This window comes from Poecilia reticulata, linkage group LG5 (assembly GCF_000633615.1).
Source record: "Poecilia reticulata strain Guanapo linkage group LG5, Guppy_female_1.0+MT, whole genome shotgun sequence".
Classification (NCBI taxonomy): Eukaryota; Metazoa; Chordata; class Actinopteri; order Cyprinodontiformes; family Poeciliidae; genus Poecilia; species Poecilia reticulata.
Genome location: NC_024335.1, coordinates 21,514,045 through 21,530,633, shown reverse-complemented (window position 1 = coordinate 21,530,633; position 16,589 = coordinate 21,514,045). Strand labels below are relative to the sequence as shown.

The 16,589-nt window shown below is 43.4% G+C and overlaps 1 protein-coding gene across 1 annotated transcript in view; it reads right to left on the bottom strand.

Annotated features, from left to right (window-relative positions):
• The window catches only part of rassf5 (Ras association domain family member 5), a 33,459-nt gene extending 17,529 nt beyond the window's left edge, over positions 1–15,930 (bottom strand). Inside the window, exon 1 of the mRNA XM_008409249.2 lies at positions 15,002–15,930. Within this exon, the coding sequence (XP_008407471.1) occupies positions 15,002–15,797 (796 nt within the window). The 5' untranslated portion in view covers positions 15,798–15,930. The remainder of the gene's footprint in view (positions 1–15,001) is intronic.
• Positions 15,931–16,589: the final 659 nt, after the last annotated feature.

Here is a 16,589-nt window from a genome sequence, read left to right as displayed (position 1 = left end):
AAGATATAAACTTCAGATAAAGACAAAAGAGTTGTAAAGAGTTGTATTTCAACTATTTAGCTTTGGCGAGGAACAAAGAAGAAAGATGTGACAATATATGGTATAATATACACATATAAGGAATACACTGATAGCTGAAGGTGCCTGCACTGGGACAGGAGGACAGATATAAGTATGTGTGAATGACAGCGACTGGATTGGCAGATAAAGAGGGAGAAGGAAAAAACGCGACCGCCTCGCTGACAGGCGGGGATGTGTCGACCAGAGGGAAGAGTTCACATAAGAGGATGCTCCACTCATGACATTTGAAGGTCAGAGCAGGGAGACAGAAGGAAAGGAAGCTGACAGGGGGGAAAGGAAAAGAGAGACTCCTTTTCCTGTCTTTGGCTTTCCCTCATCCATATTTACACTGGCGTCACCTCCACATCTAACGGTTACACTCGTATTCCTATCGCAGCCGACGGAACAACCCGACCAAAACGCATCAGGCATCTAACCCATTCTGCCTCCGTTGGTATCAGTTCAACCCTGAAACGTGAGTGTTGCACAACTCAGCGACAGTCTTCACATTGCTTGCTTGCAGTGGTGTGACGGTATGAAGACTTTCTACATTGTACTCTAGAGAGAGAGTGCGATGAACGAACGGGAGAAGCCACAGCAGGTGATCCGGGAGGCATTCAGTCGGTCACGGTATGACGACATGCATGTGGGCGAAGTGCAAAATAAAAGTGAAAGAATGTGAAATAGAAGAAGTGGGGATGGAGTCAGGGAGAAGGCTGTTCTTCTTGTGTAGCTTGTTAAGTGAATGTGTGTTAGTTTGTTGGCGTTTGTCGTTTGTTGGGAGAAGAGGGGGGTTTTCCCTTTTCACTTCAGTGGAAATTTCATAGTTAACCCCCCCCTGTCAAATAGAGAAGTTAAGTTGGAATTTCTGACTCACTTACAGGAACTACTGACATTTATTTCATTTTTTTACAGACTGGGCCAAGAACAACATTTTACTTCATATTTTTACTTTTGTTTTCGGGGGGAAAGAAATCCCCTCAATAGGGAAGACGGCCTCCTCGTCGTTTCAGCTTTTTCTTCAGCTGAAAAAGTGTCACCTATGAGATTATGAAGTCCCTTTGGAAATCAACCAGTCCAGCTATTTGTCTTCTGCTTATTAGAGGTCGGGTCAAAGAGGTTACAGGTCCAGGAGGTACACCCAGACGTTCCTGTTTCCATCGACACTCCTACTATTTCTGGTGGATCCCAAGCTGCCCTTGTAGTGGCGGAGCCAGAAAATGTTCATACTGATCCAGTAGTGGCCAATCAGAACCAGAACCATTTTGAAACACTAGATCCGTATTGTCCAAATAATTCACCATTCCATCAATTTTCTTCATTTAAAGACAACCTATACACATTTATTTGTACATGCATGTTGTCCAAGCATATTTCACTTCTTATTTGGTCCGCATCAGAGTTTGATTGGGCATTGTCACGAATCAAACTTTCCGGACAAACGAGCTAGAGTTCAATTAAAGCGGACTAAACAGGACTGGTGTGAATGCACCCCTAGTTTCTTGTCTATTCTCAAATTAATTTCTTGCTTCCTTTTTTAGATTTTGGGCCAATTTCCTGTTGTCTGCTTAAAGTGACTTGATGCATGATTTTTAACATATGTTGGTTTGAACATGATGCATATGCTGTGACCATAGGTGAGGGAACAGGTACACATGTATTTTTTTCCACTATGGTCCAGTGTAAGTGAGACAGGTCACACAGAGGCTGTAATGCACTTGTACCATAAGCAATCATTAGCATCCAATCTTCCTGTGCAGTGCTGATGCCAAGAGCCGTGTGTGTTGTCCCAACATGATTGCTGACTCTGGTGTTGTGTGTCATTCTGATGAACCGGTCTGGCTTGTTTCTGCTTCGCAGAAAAAAAAACAAAAAAACATGCAGGGGTTTATACCTCCTGACTGACCTTGCATCGACAGTGAGATGCAGGGCGAGGAGAAAGGCACGTCTTCAGGGATGTGCATGAGTGCAGGCGAGGAGAGGAAGGGAGCTCCGACCTGCACTTAGTAAAGATCCATTTGTGGAGGCTGCGTTAACTTCAACTGCGGCAGTGGTCGATAATCAGTTGGAAGATGGGAAACCGGGGGAACTTTGTCTCCCTCGTACAAGACGCAGCATGTCTTGTCTGCATTCCTAAATGCATCTCTTTTTCTCCAGTCTCCCATGAAGCTCAAAGATCCGTCTTCATTTGAAGTAACTTGAAACATCGCTGTGTGCAATCACTGAATGGGCTGAGATGGGAATTACAAGATGCGGGGGATGCGGGTGGTTGTTTTTCTGTTCCTTTGAGACAGTGGGTGTGGGACAGATTAGCAGTGTCTCTCAGGTTAAAGAGGATGTCTGCATGGCTGCAGATAGAGATGGGGAGTTGAGGGGGGGTTATTATACTTACTGCAAGTCTGGTTCAGGATGGAGAGGTTGTGGGGTTAGATAGCTTTAACATAAGGAGCAGGGCTACTAACACCGACGCTACTGAATCTAAGCGGTCTAAGAAGGACCTGAAAGCAGCTTAGAGGGTCTTTGGGGGGAGGTTTAACTAGTCTGATCCTATCACAGCTGATTTGGAGTTATTATTCATGTTCTCCCGTGTGTGAATTGTATACACAGACATGCCACGCTTCACACACTCCTTTTTTCTCCCTACTCTTAGTATTTAAAGGTATTACTTGCTTCCATTTTTAAACGTACAGCATCGCATCCGTCTCTGATCCTTTTGCAAACACATATTTGCAGAAAAAAAATCCCTTTGTGTGAGGACCCGCCAGACACAAACACACAAGTGTAATCCTTAAGCGCCGTCAAATCTGACCCCCTTCCTCCTGACATCTGTGTTTGTTTATCCGCACTGTAGCTTCATATTTGATAATGACGAGTCTGTCTTCTTCCTCGTTCTTTAAATATTGATCTGCGTGGATGCAGATGCTCCCACAATGCACCAGAAATGTCGGCATCATTGAGATTCAGAAATATAGCTGTACAATTAAACGTACGGCTCCAATGCATTTTCTATCTCAAGATTTATTTTACAGTTTTTGTAACATTGGATATTTAAGTACAAAATTTTACCTATTTGTGTGCTACTATCTTTTTAACAGCTCCTGATCCAACATAATGGCGAAGTTTACTTCTGGTTTTGGCAGTGTGGTAAAGAACTATCTCACTTCCTCTTTTGCCATCTAGACAAATATAGATCAGCTCTTATTTCAAATATGAAATGCCAAAATTTAGACTGGGTTAATCTATGCTAAACGCAGCTTTGCCACAGTGCAGTTTGTCATCTGTGATACCCTTATTGTGTTCATAAACATAAAAAAAATTGGACTGCTTTGTTTGGCATCTAAACCACAACCAACTTGGAAACCCAATCTAAGAAGGTCTGGAAGCCCCAAAAGTAGTAAACTGTGTTCACGAAAATGCTGCTTGTCTGTTGGCAGCTTATAAGCTAAAAGTAATCAAGCAGTTTGACTAAAATGTAAATTGTGTTGCTTCAAATGCCAAAATAAAAATTATACTACCTACCTATAAATTGATGCAAAAGTTCCCCGTTAAAATACGGGAATAATACAAAGAGAGATATTCAAACATTTATAACTCAATTAGATAAATTCCTGCTAAACCATCCAAGTTCACAAATGTGAACACAAGCATACTGAAAACTGTATCCATTCATATCTAAATAGCTACATGTGTGACTTTGTGCTGAAAATGACTGAGCCCCATGAACAGAACCTTATCGACCTTAGAGCCAGCAAAGACCGCCCCGTCCAGATGACACGAGCCGTAACGAAGGGTCCGCCTTGGGAAAACTGCTGGTCACCAATTTTCCTTCTACTTTTCCTGTTTCCAGCTTGGGACAGATTAACCAACAGAGAACAAAAGCTGAAAACAGTCAAGTCAGGGACGATTTGGCCTTTTACAATGAAAGAACTTTGGTTTAGTTTGGCTGTCTTGTGTTGTGGTTTCTATTTCAGTCAGTTCTTTGTAGTTTTTGTATTCTGGTGTTTTTGGTATTTACATTCTGAGTCATTCCTGTGTTGCTTAGTTTTTCCCAGGCCATACAAGCAGTCTCCTGTTGAGGTCTGTGCTTTGGATCACACTCTATATTACCCATAGTTGGATTTCATTAAAGGCTCGACTCTTCTTTTGTATGTTTTCAGTTTCATTTTAAGGTATTTCCTCATTAACCTTCTGGCTGGCCACTCTTGGGTCTTTTACCACATGCGATGATAAGGTCAACCAGATAGATCTGGTAGATTTTACACTCATTGGTACGACTGTTAAAGACATATGAAATAAATGAATCCTTCACTGCAGTGTCATGAGCACACTCTGAGAAACTTCAACCTTAAACCTTCAATTTAAGGTTTCTTCACTCAACTGGGGAAGAAAATCACATATTGAGAATTTGTGATTTGTGAGGCTCATTTAGACTCTAAATGAGCCTCAGTCTTTATACTGTATAAAATTAAATAACTTTTAAATTCCTTTCCTATCTGTGTTTCCTCTAACTTAAAAGTTGAGGTTTCTTCACACAGTTACCCCGTCCACACCGATGAGTGTTGTCAACAGGGTCAGGACCAAGCCGAAAACAATGATGCCTGACAGCCAAGTTCTCTCTGCATCTGCAGTGCCAATAAACATGGCGCTCGTCTTATACTGTGAAAGCAGCGAGCTTCACTCTTAAAGTTCTTGGTCGTCATAAAGCTTCAGACACCCAACCTGCAGCTGAACTGCTTTGGGATTAGGCTTAAGGGATGAGATACCTTTACTCGAAATCCCTTTTGAACTCACTGTTTACGCTTGGAAGTGAAAGGATATTATAAAGACGATTAAAGTTAGCCTCGAAGCCCGCGCATGCTCGTACAGAAGAAACTTGAAAACCCCAAGAAAACCTCTAGACCACTGTGTTTCCTGGAAAAGCACAATTTAGATTGCAGCAGAAATGTCTCTGCTCGCATTTAACAAACCACTGTGTGTGTGTGTGTGTGTGTGTGTGCGCGCGCGTGTGTCAGCGGGCTTCTGATTGTTAGCACTTTATGAGATCAAAGGGATTACTTTCTCGCTCAAAGTAACCTTGGAATTTCTCCACATGATGTTAAAGCTTTCTGAACCACATCTTTTGTAAATGTTTGAAAACACTCAAATATGCAGAAATCCTAATGGAATAAACTATTCAAGAAGTGAAGTGTCTAGTTTGTCCCGGTTTTTATTCTTTAAAGGGATTAACTGGGTTTCCTTCCAGGGAAGGCCGTCTATAAATAGCCCTCATCAGTCTGCAGTGAGCCTGCGCTGGTGAAGCTGCTTCTTAGACTTTTGAGGCTGCAGCATGACGTCACTCAGGTTGACTGGTGGTGAAGAAGTGCTCCCTGAGTCATGTTTGGTCAGGGTCTTATCGCACTCACACAGAAGGTCACACACATACACACACTAAAGGGCTGAAGCCACCCTTTTGTTTTAAAGATGTGTGTCTGTGGGTGAATCAATGAATCTGCAGCATCCAGCCATTATTCGCTCCCTGCCTCTTTTCACCCCGGTTGCACTTCAGGCTAATGTTACATCATGTATTCATCGTCCTCTAAAAAAAAAAACAAAAAAAAAAAAACACATTAGCTCAGCCCTTTATTTGGGTAAAACATGGGGAAAAATCGATACGGCGCAGCCTATGGTAGGATCCATCTTTTTCTCAAATTTCTGCCAGACAGAACAAAGTCAATATCATAATTCACTTACAGGGGATTTTAGAGGCTCAAACTGAAAGTGTGTTTTGGATCCGTCTGAATGAGATGGCGACTTTCTGGAGGTGCAAAAGCATCTGCAGCAGCCAGCTGACCTTTTTTACTTGGTTGTTTCCAACCAGTCTGTGGGCCGGGCCCTCATGATGGGTGAAATGTATGGGAGGCCAAAAGTGTCATATTGAAATTAATTACCTTTTATGTGATAACTTCAATAAAATTGCAAAGTATTATAATTAATGCCTAAATTGGTTAAAGTTTTCTTAAAATAAATAAATATGAGAAATGTAAAAAAAAAAAAAAAGTCATTTTATATTAAATAACATAAAATGGGTCATAAAATGGTTTCCTGCAATTTAACCCCCGTATGATGATGAAATAATGAAATAATTATAAACTATATAATTATGAACACATAATAGATTGAAAATAGTATAATGTGAATTTTTACATTTATTTAAAAAAAAATCCTATTTTTGTAACTATCGATAATTGTATTTAATTAACAGTTATTTCCAATTTCATCAAAATTCTTAAATAAGTGAATATTTATTGATCCAATGACATATCTATTAGATTCTGGAATGTGGTGAGTAGATGCCGTCTTCTCTTACACAAAAAGCAACAGGAATGGATCAGTCAGTAGTGTTTTGGAGACAAAGGCTAACACGGTGTTTCGAGGCATGGCTGTTCAATAGTGGACAGAACGGTCGACACAAAACAGAAATATTTTGGCCTACAGCCGGCCTCTGAGGCCAGCGCAGCTCAACTTGTCTACTCATCAACTTTTTCTCTTCCCTCAAAGTACCGACTCCCGTTCTCATCATGACAAACCCGAGGAGATTTTTATTTGCCGTTTTCGTACCTGAGTTGGTAAGCAGGGATCCGTTAGACGACGATCTTCGCAGGATCCTCAAGCTGTCGCTCCAGGAGCGAGACTTGGGCAGCCTCTTCAGCAGCCGGCCCAGCCGCCGTGACACATGCCCGAAGCACGCGCTACCGGCATCCACTTCTGATTCCCCCGTGACTTCCTCCAGACACAAGGACACCTGGCCCAGAAACGTCCTCCCCACCGGTTCGACTCGCCCCAGCCCTTCCCCAACCTCCCGTTTCCCCTCCTCCTGCCCTGGGTGGAGAGGTGCTATCTGTGCCATGGATGGAGCATGCTGATACCATCCGGTGGGCACCGTCCGGTGTGCGTAGCCGTCGCTGCATCTCCTGTCCTGTCGCCGGCTGACCCTGTCCCTCTGTGGGCTGCCCCAGCGCCAGCCCACCAGCTGCCCCCCTCTGCCATCCCAGCGGAGCCACTCTGCCACCGGTGCCACGCTCCGAATAAACACCCCCCTCTCCACACGCTCTGCCACCCCTCCACCTGTTCTCCGCACAAAGTCCCCTATGCTCCCACCTCGTGAACGGTGCACCTCACACCTGAGCGTGGAGACTTGAGACCTGAATCTGTGCCGGATGGCTTGTTCCTCTCTCGTCCTGCTGTTGCCACTGCTCCCTCATCCTCTCTCTCTGTCTGCTGCAGCACCCACACACTCTGCAGTACCAACCAGCCAGCTTAAAGAGACAGACGCCCCCAAATACAAACACTCCTCTCGAAGCTCCTCTGCTACTTTCTCTCCTCTTTTTTTCCCCAACAAAAAAAATATCTTCCTCTTTGTCAGTGATCGATTTTTACTCAGCAGCCATTTCTCTGACTCCAGAGAGGCGATCACTGACACTGTCTCGTCTCTTATCCCTCTTTTCAGTCTCCTCACTGAGGGGAAGTGAGTCAGCCAGTCTGTTTCGCACCACAACAGTGAAATATCTCGTCTGTGCAAAGCCAACGCATCGTGTGGGTTGAGCTGACCCGCGTTCCGTCGGTTATTAATATGCTCTGTGAAGAGGAAAGAAGAAGAGCCACATGGAGCTCTTCTTCTCCTGTCCCACTTCTGAAGCAGAAGAAACAGGACGATGTGCTCACCGCTTCGACTCACGGTTATTATTACATAATCAAGAGCTAGGTCGTCAGAAGTAGGTGTTTGCGCCGATGGAGCAGCTGTCCAAATCTGTGTGCCCGGTGGAGGAAATGCATTATTTTTATGTTGCCATCTCTGGTGTAAGTCAGCTCTGCAGTCCTCAGAACAGTATCCAGCCAAGGGCATCCTAAAAATAAGCTTCATTGAAAGTCACCACTGTTCTTCAATGCAGAGGCAGCTCTCTGTACGTGCTAGATCTCAAGAAAACCTCCTTACCCCCTGAACTTATACACATTTTGTAAAGCAGCAACCACATATTTCTGTATTTCTGTATTTTATGTGATAGGCCAAAGGAGTGCCCAATTCTGACATGGATAGAAAAATATTTTTCTGTCAACACTTTATAGAAGTCTCTACCAGCTTTGCTCACCTAGGGACTGAAGTGTCAGCCTGTTTTTTTGCAAAATGGTCAGTCAGACTGGATGCAGACCATCTTTAAGCAGCTATTTTCAAGACGTTCCACAGATTTGCAGTTGGATTTAGATCTAGGATTTGACTAGGTCATTTTAGAACATCACTATGCAGCTCTGACTGTATGTTTAGAATAATGGTTCTACTAAAAGACCTGGTTTCCAGCCACTACTAAGAGAAACATCCTCACAGCATGTCGCTGCCGCCATCATGTTTTAAAGCGGCGTGTGGCGACCTCCAAACATGGGTTCTCCTGGCACTGGCTTTCTTCTAGCCTCTGTCTCATAAAGAACCAGATTTGTGAACTTCAAGAGTCGTCCTGTCAACAGGATCTCTGCAGCTCCTCCAGATTTACCATTCGCCTCTTGGCTGCATCTGCAATGTTTTGCTCCTCTTGCCGGGTCAGTAGGTTTAGGTCTAGAGCCATCTCTGAGCAGGCTTTGAGATGTGCTGTGATCTTTTCATTTTCAAATGATTGAACAGATCTCTGCGAGACTCCTAAAGGGTGATATATAATTTTATTATTTAAAAGTGCTTGAAACTTCTCCACAACTTCCTCCCTGACCTGTCTGCTGTGTTCCTTCCTTTTCATGATGCTGTTTGCTCGCTCAGGCCTTCACAGAACAGCTGGATTTATACAGAGATGAAAATACACACCAACAATAATTGACTGATATCTGAAGGCAATTGTCTGTGCTAGGTTTTATTTATGTTATATAAGAAAAAGGCGGTTGAATATCAATGCACATTACTTGTTTTCAGATTTTTCTTTCACTTTCCATCCACTTTGCAATCATTTATTTTGCACTAGAATACTGTAAAAGTACCATAAATGTGGCTACGCAAAAGTAGAACAGTAGAATAATCAGGTAGCGGATTTTGCCAGACATATTAGCTCTGATGGAAAGTTCAGGCTGAAATGTGTGTCGCCTTCCAGTTTCTCTAGACGTGAGATTGACGTGCCGTTTTAACACCTCCCCTACGCCCATATTTCCCTTCGAGTGGGGATTTCTGAGCGTGAAACAGTCGAGCAGGTTCTTGATTCAAGACCCACACTGTGCAAACTAAAGGAAGCGGTTGGATCAGGAGGTGATGGGGTTTAAGAAAATCACACTGAAAACTCCCTGAAGAGATATCTGGAAAGTCACAGAGAGGGAACACATGAGGCAGAAAACCATGAAGGATCTGCGGTAGTATGTGAGCTTCCCATGCGGTGATGTTAAATTCAGAGTGTTGTTTGAGATTTCATGCATTTCAAATTCCAACATGTCTCAGATATATATAACAGGTATTGATAGTTGCTGTAACATACTGTCTATTTGCACTGTGCACAACAAATACAAAGCTCCACTGGCTTTTCAATTTGCAAGGAAAAATGGCTAAATTTTGAGTGATGACATTCCAAGATCTCAGTTCCAACTTGTGAGGTAAATGGAACATACTCCAATATTTAACTTTAAATCCAGTTTGTCTGCATAAAAACTAACTACTAAACTCAATACTATGCAAAACCAATATGAGTTTCCACGTGATGCCCAAAAATACAATCTTATTTAGTTTTTCTATTTGTTAGCTGGGTCTATGTGACACCCTCCCCCCCACCCCCCCACAAAAAAAGAAACAGAGCAAACTGCACAGGTTTTAATAGCTGTAACTGTAATACGGCTAAGTTGGTTGTGAAGTGATTCCACTAAAATCCTAATTGAAAAACACTAAACATACAATTTTCCTTACAAAAAAAAAAACATTAGCTATCAACATCTTCATATGAACAAAAGTCTAGGTGGCAGTGGGATGTATTTTTATTAATAATGGAAATATTAATAAAAATATGAAGTTTGCATTTGTTTTAGTGCAGCAGATTTTAAATGGTGAACTGAAATAATTTTGGTCATCACTTACAAAGTTTGCTGTCTGCTGTTTTCAGCTGAAAAAAATATGAAATGGTTTAGAAAGAACACTTTTAGGCACAGACTGTGTGGTCATGATGAAAAAGCACTTGAAATACTTTTACAGTCTGGAATGTTGTTAAATATGGTTAGTGAAAAATATATATAATCATGCTTAATTATCCACGAACGAACTCTTAATGCACGTTTTAAGACGTAACTGATCATTAAATGTCTTCCTCTGCTGCTTGGGTGCTAAGCCCCGTTGTTAACCAGCAGGTTTCAAGTAGCTACTGCTTAACATGTGGCTGTGTAGAAGCATGAGACCGAACAAAGGAGATCACCAAATCCAGGAGTCAAAGCTCTGGATCCACAGCAGTATGAGAGCCTGAAAACATTAAATCACATATTAATCTGACATCTGACTGTAATCCCTGCGACTCTATTCCTGGGATTTAATGCTAGACAGGAGACATTCAGAGCTGGGATTAAAGTGGCTGCCATTCCCAGACCATTCCCACTCAAATCTTCGAGATGACAAGAATCAACTAATTAAATCAAGGAAACACACTTTTAATGTTAAATGACATTTAAATAACCCAGATAAAGAGTTTTTATACTAATGAATTTTTACATGATTTATGTTGTACTGTATGCAAACCATTAAACATTAGACTTTTAATGCATTTAAAAAATAAAAAAAAACACCAAGGCAAAGTGTCTACATTTATGTTTGGGTGGAAGCTGGAATATCTGGAGAGAACCCATGCTTGAACTAGGACAACCTGCGAACTCCATGCACAAACGTTTCAGCTCAAGATTCAAACCAAGGACCTTCTTGCTGAAAGGCAACTGCTCATATTTCACAAGAGTCCAAAATGTGGCCCAAATGGAGATTAAAAAACACAACTGACGGAAATGGGGTTTAATGAACAAAAAATTTATATAAAATTAAGTACAATTCTACATCTAATTTTAGTATTTTTATGACTATAAATCATCAGAATATAGTGGACCCCTAGTGTTCACAAAGTGTAGGGGTCACAACTGTCTGCAAATAGCTAAAATCCACAAATACATTAAAGACCTTCTACAGACACATCTAACTGCCTGTTTCAATACTTCGGATGACAAATATAAATTAATATCCATTAATACACACAGTGGAAACAGCCTCAGTGCTACACATAAGCTAATATCAACACCCTTAATTATTTCCGCTCTTCGGAGACGCAGCCAACCAGCACCAGGAAAAATGAATGGCCCTCCTGGATTGGCTGCTTTCCGAACGCCAGCCAATAATGTGTCAACTCGCACTGCGCCGAGGTATCTCGGTTTAAGTTTCCGTGAGACGGTGGATTGTTTCTGCGAGTAACTTGGTGTCAGGTTGAATTCTGAACTGTGCTAGTGGGATTTTTTTTTTCTTGCATTGTTTGCTGTCTGACTGATGGCTGGGGTCTGTGAGTTTGCTCATGTTCTGTTCTGTTCAGTTTATAGAGCTGAAATTCTTCTCTTCAACATAAGTCTGCCTGCCTCGTGACTCAACAGCAGATTATAACCGTTAAACCTATGGGGTTGAGTGAGCTATGCTTCATTTTCTGCCCAGTTACAGTCAAATTAAAACACATGGCGCAATTTTTTTTTTCTGCAGTGCCTGTCATGCGTTTTTAAAGTGGGAGCGCTATATCACCCGTGACACTCTCATCTAACTGTCAAGACGAGGAATGAAAATAAAAACTAAAAAAGCTAAACCCACAAAGATGAAAGTCAGACGACGAGGCTGGGCGAAGACATTAGACGGACAGATTCCTCTGGGGGGGAACAAGGCCACGGGAGTCCCAGTGGGACCGGCTTCTATAGGCTTCGTCTGCAAGCAGGCTGCAGCAAACTGAGGGAAGGCGATAAATCCGAGAAGTGCCAACGGAGCAAAGCAACCAAAACAAAGATGCCGAATAATGTTCATGGCTACAAATCTCCGTCTCCCGTCCCCTGTTATTTGATGGGAGTAGAGGAGAGGCAATTACATGTCCATATGTGCTGCTGCTATTTTGACACGTCTGTTTGCTTTTCTTTTCTGAGCATACCCCCGAAAGGGCAAGACTTTGTATTGTTGCCCTTGGGACTCTGCAGAGCTCTCACCTCTGATAGCGTCACAGAGAGGAGAGCAGAGGTTCACTGGCAGCTGGCAACAAAGCTGGGCTGCTGTGCCTTCCACAAGCTCTCACACCCCTGGAGGGTTTTTTTTTTTTTTTAATGTTTTGTCAGATCACAACCATATACTTTGAACATATGGTTGTCAGAGTAGCAGGAATTCGCTGCCTTCCTGCTACTCTGACATGAGATTTGTTGCGTGAATGACTAGTAACTCACTGTTTGAGAAGCTCAGACCTTGGGATGTTGGTTTATGCTCTAATCCGGCTGTAGATGTTTTTACAGCGCACCATCACTGACCTGCCTGCTGTGTTCATTGGTCTTTATAATGCTGCTTGTTGCCTAATGGTCTATGCCAGCACAAAACTATCATAAATATTTCACTGTCACTTTATCAGTGTGCAATATTCACATAGCAAGTTGGAGCGCAGTAATAGTTGGCTACTGTATTCCAGGAGTTGTTAACTTGCATTTTACATGTTAATGCGATATTTATCCAAGTGGATAGAGTCGCTTCACAGAAAATGCTCACACCAGACGCTAATGACACAGCCCAAAATGCTAAAAGCCACCGAGTGACACAACCGCAGATGAGACGGAGAGGAATAGAGAAAATGGGAGTACGTGGCAACTGACAGTGTCATCACAATATTTATCAATGTTATCTCCAACACAACATTTTACCCCCCCTCAGTATCCAGTCAAGTTATCCAGAGTCCTGCAAATCGCCTCATTATTTGACTCGGGCCGTGTTGAAACAAAGTGTCTGTGTCGTCAACAGCCAATAAAATACACTCCAGCTCGCTGTTTCAACCTGAGGAAATGTGAATACTTCTACAGGGATTTGTAACGACTTTCTTTGATCCACAAAGAAAGAAGTTCTTGTGCTGTGAAGGAAACTGTGTGTCCGTCCGTGCGATTAATGCTCCAGTAGCCTCCGCTCTTGCTTCAGTGAGCTCCTGCTGATAGCACACACACTAAATCAGACAGCTCCGCAGTGCTGGACCGACTCGCGCTCTTTTCTTCCATCCCCGCATCTCTCTTCTCCTCTCACAGATCCTTTGTCTCTCTCCATTCCCGTCAAGTTAGCAACACTTTTTCAGAGAATTCAACTTCTCTTTTTTTATTTTTTTATTTTCCCACTGATTCGTTATCTGTTCCCTTCTCCACTCCCTTCTTTCATCACTTTCAATCAGTCCTCTATTTGGTTTATCCCACGCCGCTGTGCAGACGCAGCCTCCCTGTCACAGATTGTTGCTGACACAATGCTTGCTCAGCAACCACACATTTACACACACAGACGTTCACACATACAGTACATGGGTGGCGTGGAGCTCACAAAGGTTGCTGGTGTTAAGTGTTTGCGGCAAAACAGCAGCGGCGTGTTTGCCTGTAAACATGTAAAGTCATGACCAGGACAACTCAGCCTGGCTAAAACCTTTCTTTGTCCCTTGTAGAGATCAAGCGGTGGCCTGGTTTTCTACAAAATGAGTCAAATAAACCAGGGTTTCCCCCTTTTGTGAGTGGGTTTTTAAATTACAATCAATGTGTTTATTTATCAGATGGGGGTGGGGGGGTTCTGGCATTTCGATTTATTTCTTAAAAACGACAACTTTGTTTCAGAAAATAGGATCCCCCACCCCCTAAAAGATAGAAGGTGATTTTTTAATTTTTTTAAATGCCATCACCTTTCAGATCGTCCATTACAATCAGCGAACTAAACCCCAACATGTCATTAGGTCTGATGTTCTCCTGCAGCTAAACGAAGCCACAGAAAACGTCTCTTTACTTGCAGCATTTTATTGTTGCAGTATGAATTCCAGTCTCTGTCCTCCAGTTTCTATCTGGTGAGAGTGGGAACACTGGGAGGCAGAGCTGGCTGGGCAAGATAAAGGGATTTGCGCAGAAGGGATTCTGGTTCAGTCAGAGGCGTAATGTGGTTGGATAAATCCATACCCAACACACTTATCGACATGCTCCATTTTTTTTTTTGAGTATAAGCAGAGTTGACCCAAGGCACAAAACCTAAGCTGGAGCTCAGCAAATCTCCTCCTGCTGCCCCCAGCCCAACAGGGGGCCCCAAAAAGTGCCTTGACTGCGGAAGTCAGAGCTTTAAATTTGTAGTTGGTCTTTGACGATTATATATATATATATATATATATATATATATATAGCACATTAAAACAGATGGAAACAAGACATTGTTATGCCCAAAAAGTGGCCAAGTTTGGTCATGTATATAAGCAACATTTCTCAGATGTTCTTAACTTGTATTGAGCATGGTTTAAGTATAAATTGCCACGCAATCCAATCTTTCCTCTACAAACAGAGCTGTGCAAAATTCAAATGGCAAATTTACTGGAACTCACTTGTGCTGCCACCTGCATGCGTCTTTGATCGAGTCGTATTTTGTGGACAATAAATGGAGACTAACAAGAGTAAGTTGTGGCGTGAGCAAGAAACAACTGTGCGCTGTTATATGTTTAATAGAAGAATTTGAATCAGCATTTAGCTTAAATCTAATTCCCCAAGGCGTCCCACGCGAATCTGGACCGCCTCTGTGGCCAAACATCAGCAGAAATCAGTTTGTCATCTTGCCCTGAATGCCCTTCACTCATATAATCCTATACTCAACCAGATACATTTTTTTTTTCTCAATATAGTGAAATGCAGGTTTAGAAACCACGTGTAACTAAAACAGTCTTCAGTTTTTATTATAAACGGCTTCACTTACTTTGACACTTGAGTCCCTGCGCTGTGATCTGCCTGCTGCAGGCGTCACACCAGTCCTGCTTCACTGGCTTGGTCTCGAACCGGTGTCCTTCACCTCTCTCTGCCCTCACTCGGGGGTCCATCTCTCGGGGGAAGATGGACCAGGCCTCCCTGCGGTGAGGCTCGGTGCGGGCCAGCTTCACCACCCCAGTCTTGCCCTGAGTGAGCCGCTCCAGCGGCAGCCCGCGGCGCTCTCCGGGAGGCGAGACCACGGATGAATCGCTCTGTTGTCCGCTGTGACCGTCTCCATTCCGGGAGCCCCGTCTCCCGTGCGACGCGTCCCGGTGTCGGTGTGCTCTCCTCGGTCTGTTAGTCGCGCCGCTTGGCATGGCGCAGACTCCGGGCTCCTTCAGCGATCCCCCCCTGCGACAACTCGTGTTTTGGTTTGGGTCACACCTCATGTAGCCATTGGTGATGTGCCCGGCCATCCCTCGGGCAACGCCGCCGCAGCTGCCCACTTGTCCGTTCTGCGTGGGGCTACGTGGCGCTTGGAGGCCGGCTGAGGCACCGCAACCTCCCGCGGGCATCGTCCCTCCAGCTGGTCCTGGACGCCGTAAAGGATGAGTTCGCAACTCCTCTTCAGCAGCGTCCGAGCCGCTCTCCGCGCCGCTCCTGGCGAGCATCATCTTCTCCCAGGACGACCTCCTCGGCAGCGTGATTTTCTTCTTGGTGCCGGACAGTTTGAAGAGCAGTATCGGCGGTTCCGAGTCCAGTCTGTGTGGACCGGGCTGCTGCCCCACCACGCTCACAGACGCCATTACGCTGCGCTCCCCGTAATGATTGTGTGTTTGGCAGCTGAGTGTTTTCGGTCCGTGCGCTGAATGTAAACTCAGCTGCAGCCAGTGACAAATCTGTTGTGGTGACGCGAGGGAATCAGGAGCATTAAATGCCGGGCGCGCGCCCCAGTTCGGAGCGTCGCGAGCGCGCTCTCGCTCACACGGGTTCACGCTGAGGTTTTCACTAGAGAGCGCGAAACTTTCAGAGAAATCAGTTCGACTAGACGATTTGGTTTGTGTTTTTGCCTCTTTTTTTTTCTCCCACAGACAAAAACAAGCAGAAATGCTTAATTACTTCCTAATGCTGAAAGTAGAAGTTATCCTCCTCCCCGAGTTAACACTTTATCTTTTTTAACTTTAGAGGAAAGCTACAAAAATATCTAAAAAAAAAAAAAAATGTCTTCGCTAACTTTTGTGGAATTTATCAGACAGAAATTATTTGGGTAATTCTAATTTACCTAACACAAGAGAGGCGCTTGGAAAGATTTTTAATTATAGAAAATCTGACTCTATATATGATTGATTTATTCAAAAGACTCATGGTCCACATGCACAACAACAAATAAACATGTATAATAATGGTCAGGTTTCATGAACAAAGAATCTTCAGCAATCTTTTTCTGCCAAACTGGCTGAGTCAACTTGGTTCGGATGCTGCCACCATGAATGATCAAACCCAAATTATGAGCCCAGTCCTGCCAGAAAACCCAATCGGAGCAGACCCAGCATAACATCTGAGGGGAGAAGTAGGAAAGAAAATACCATGCTCTAAGA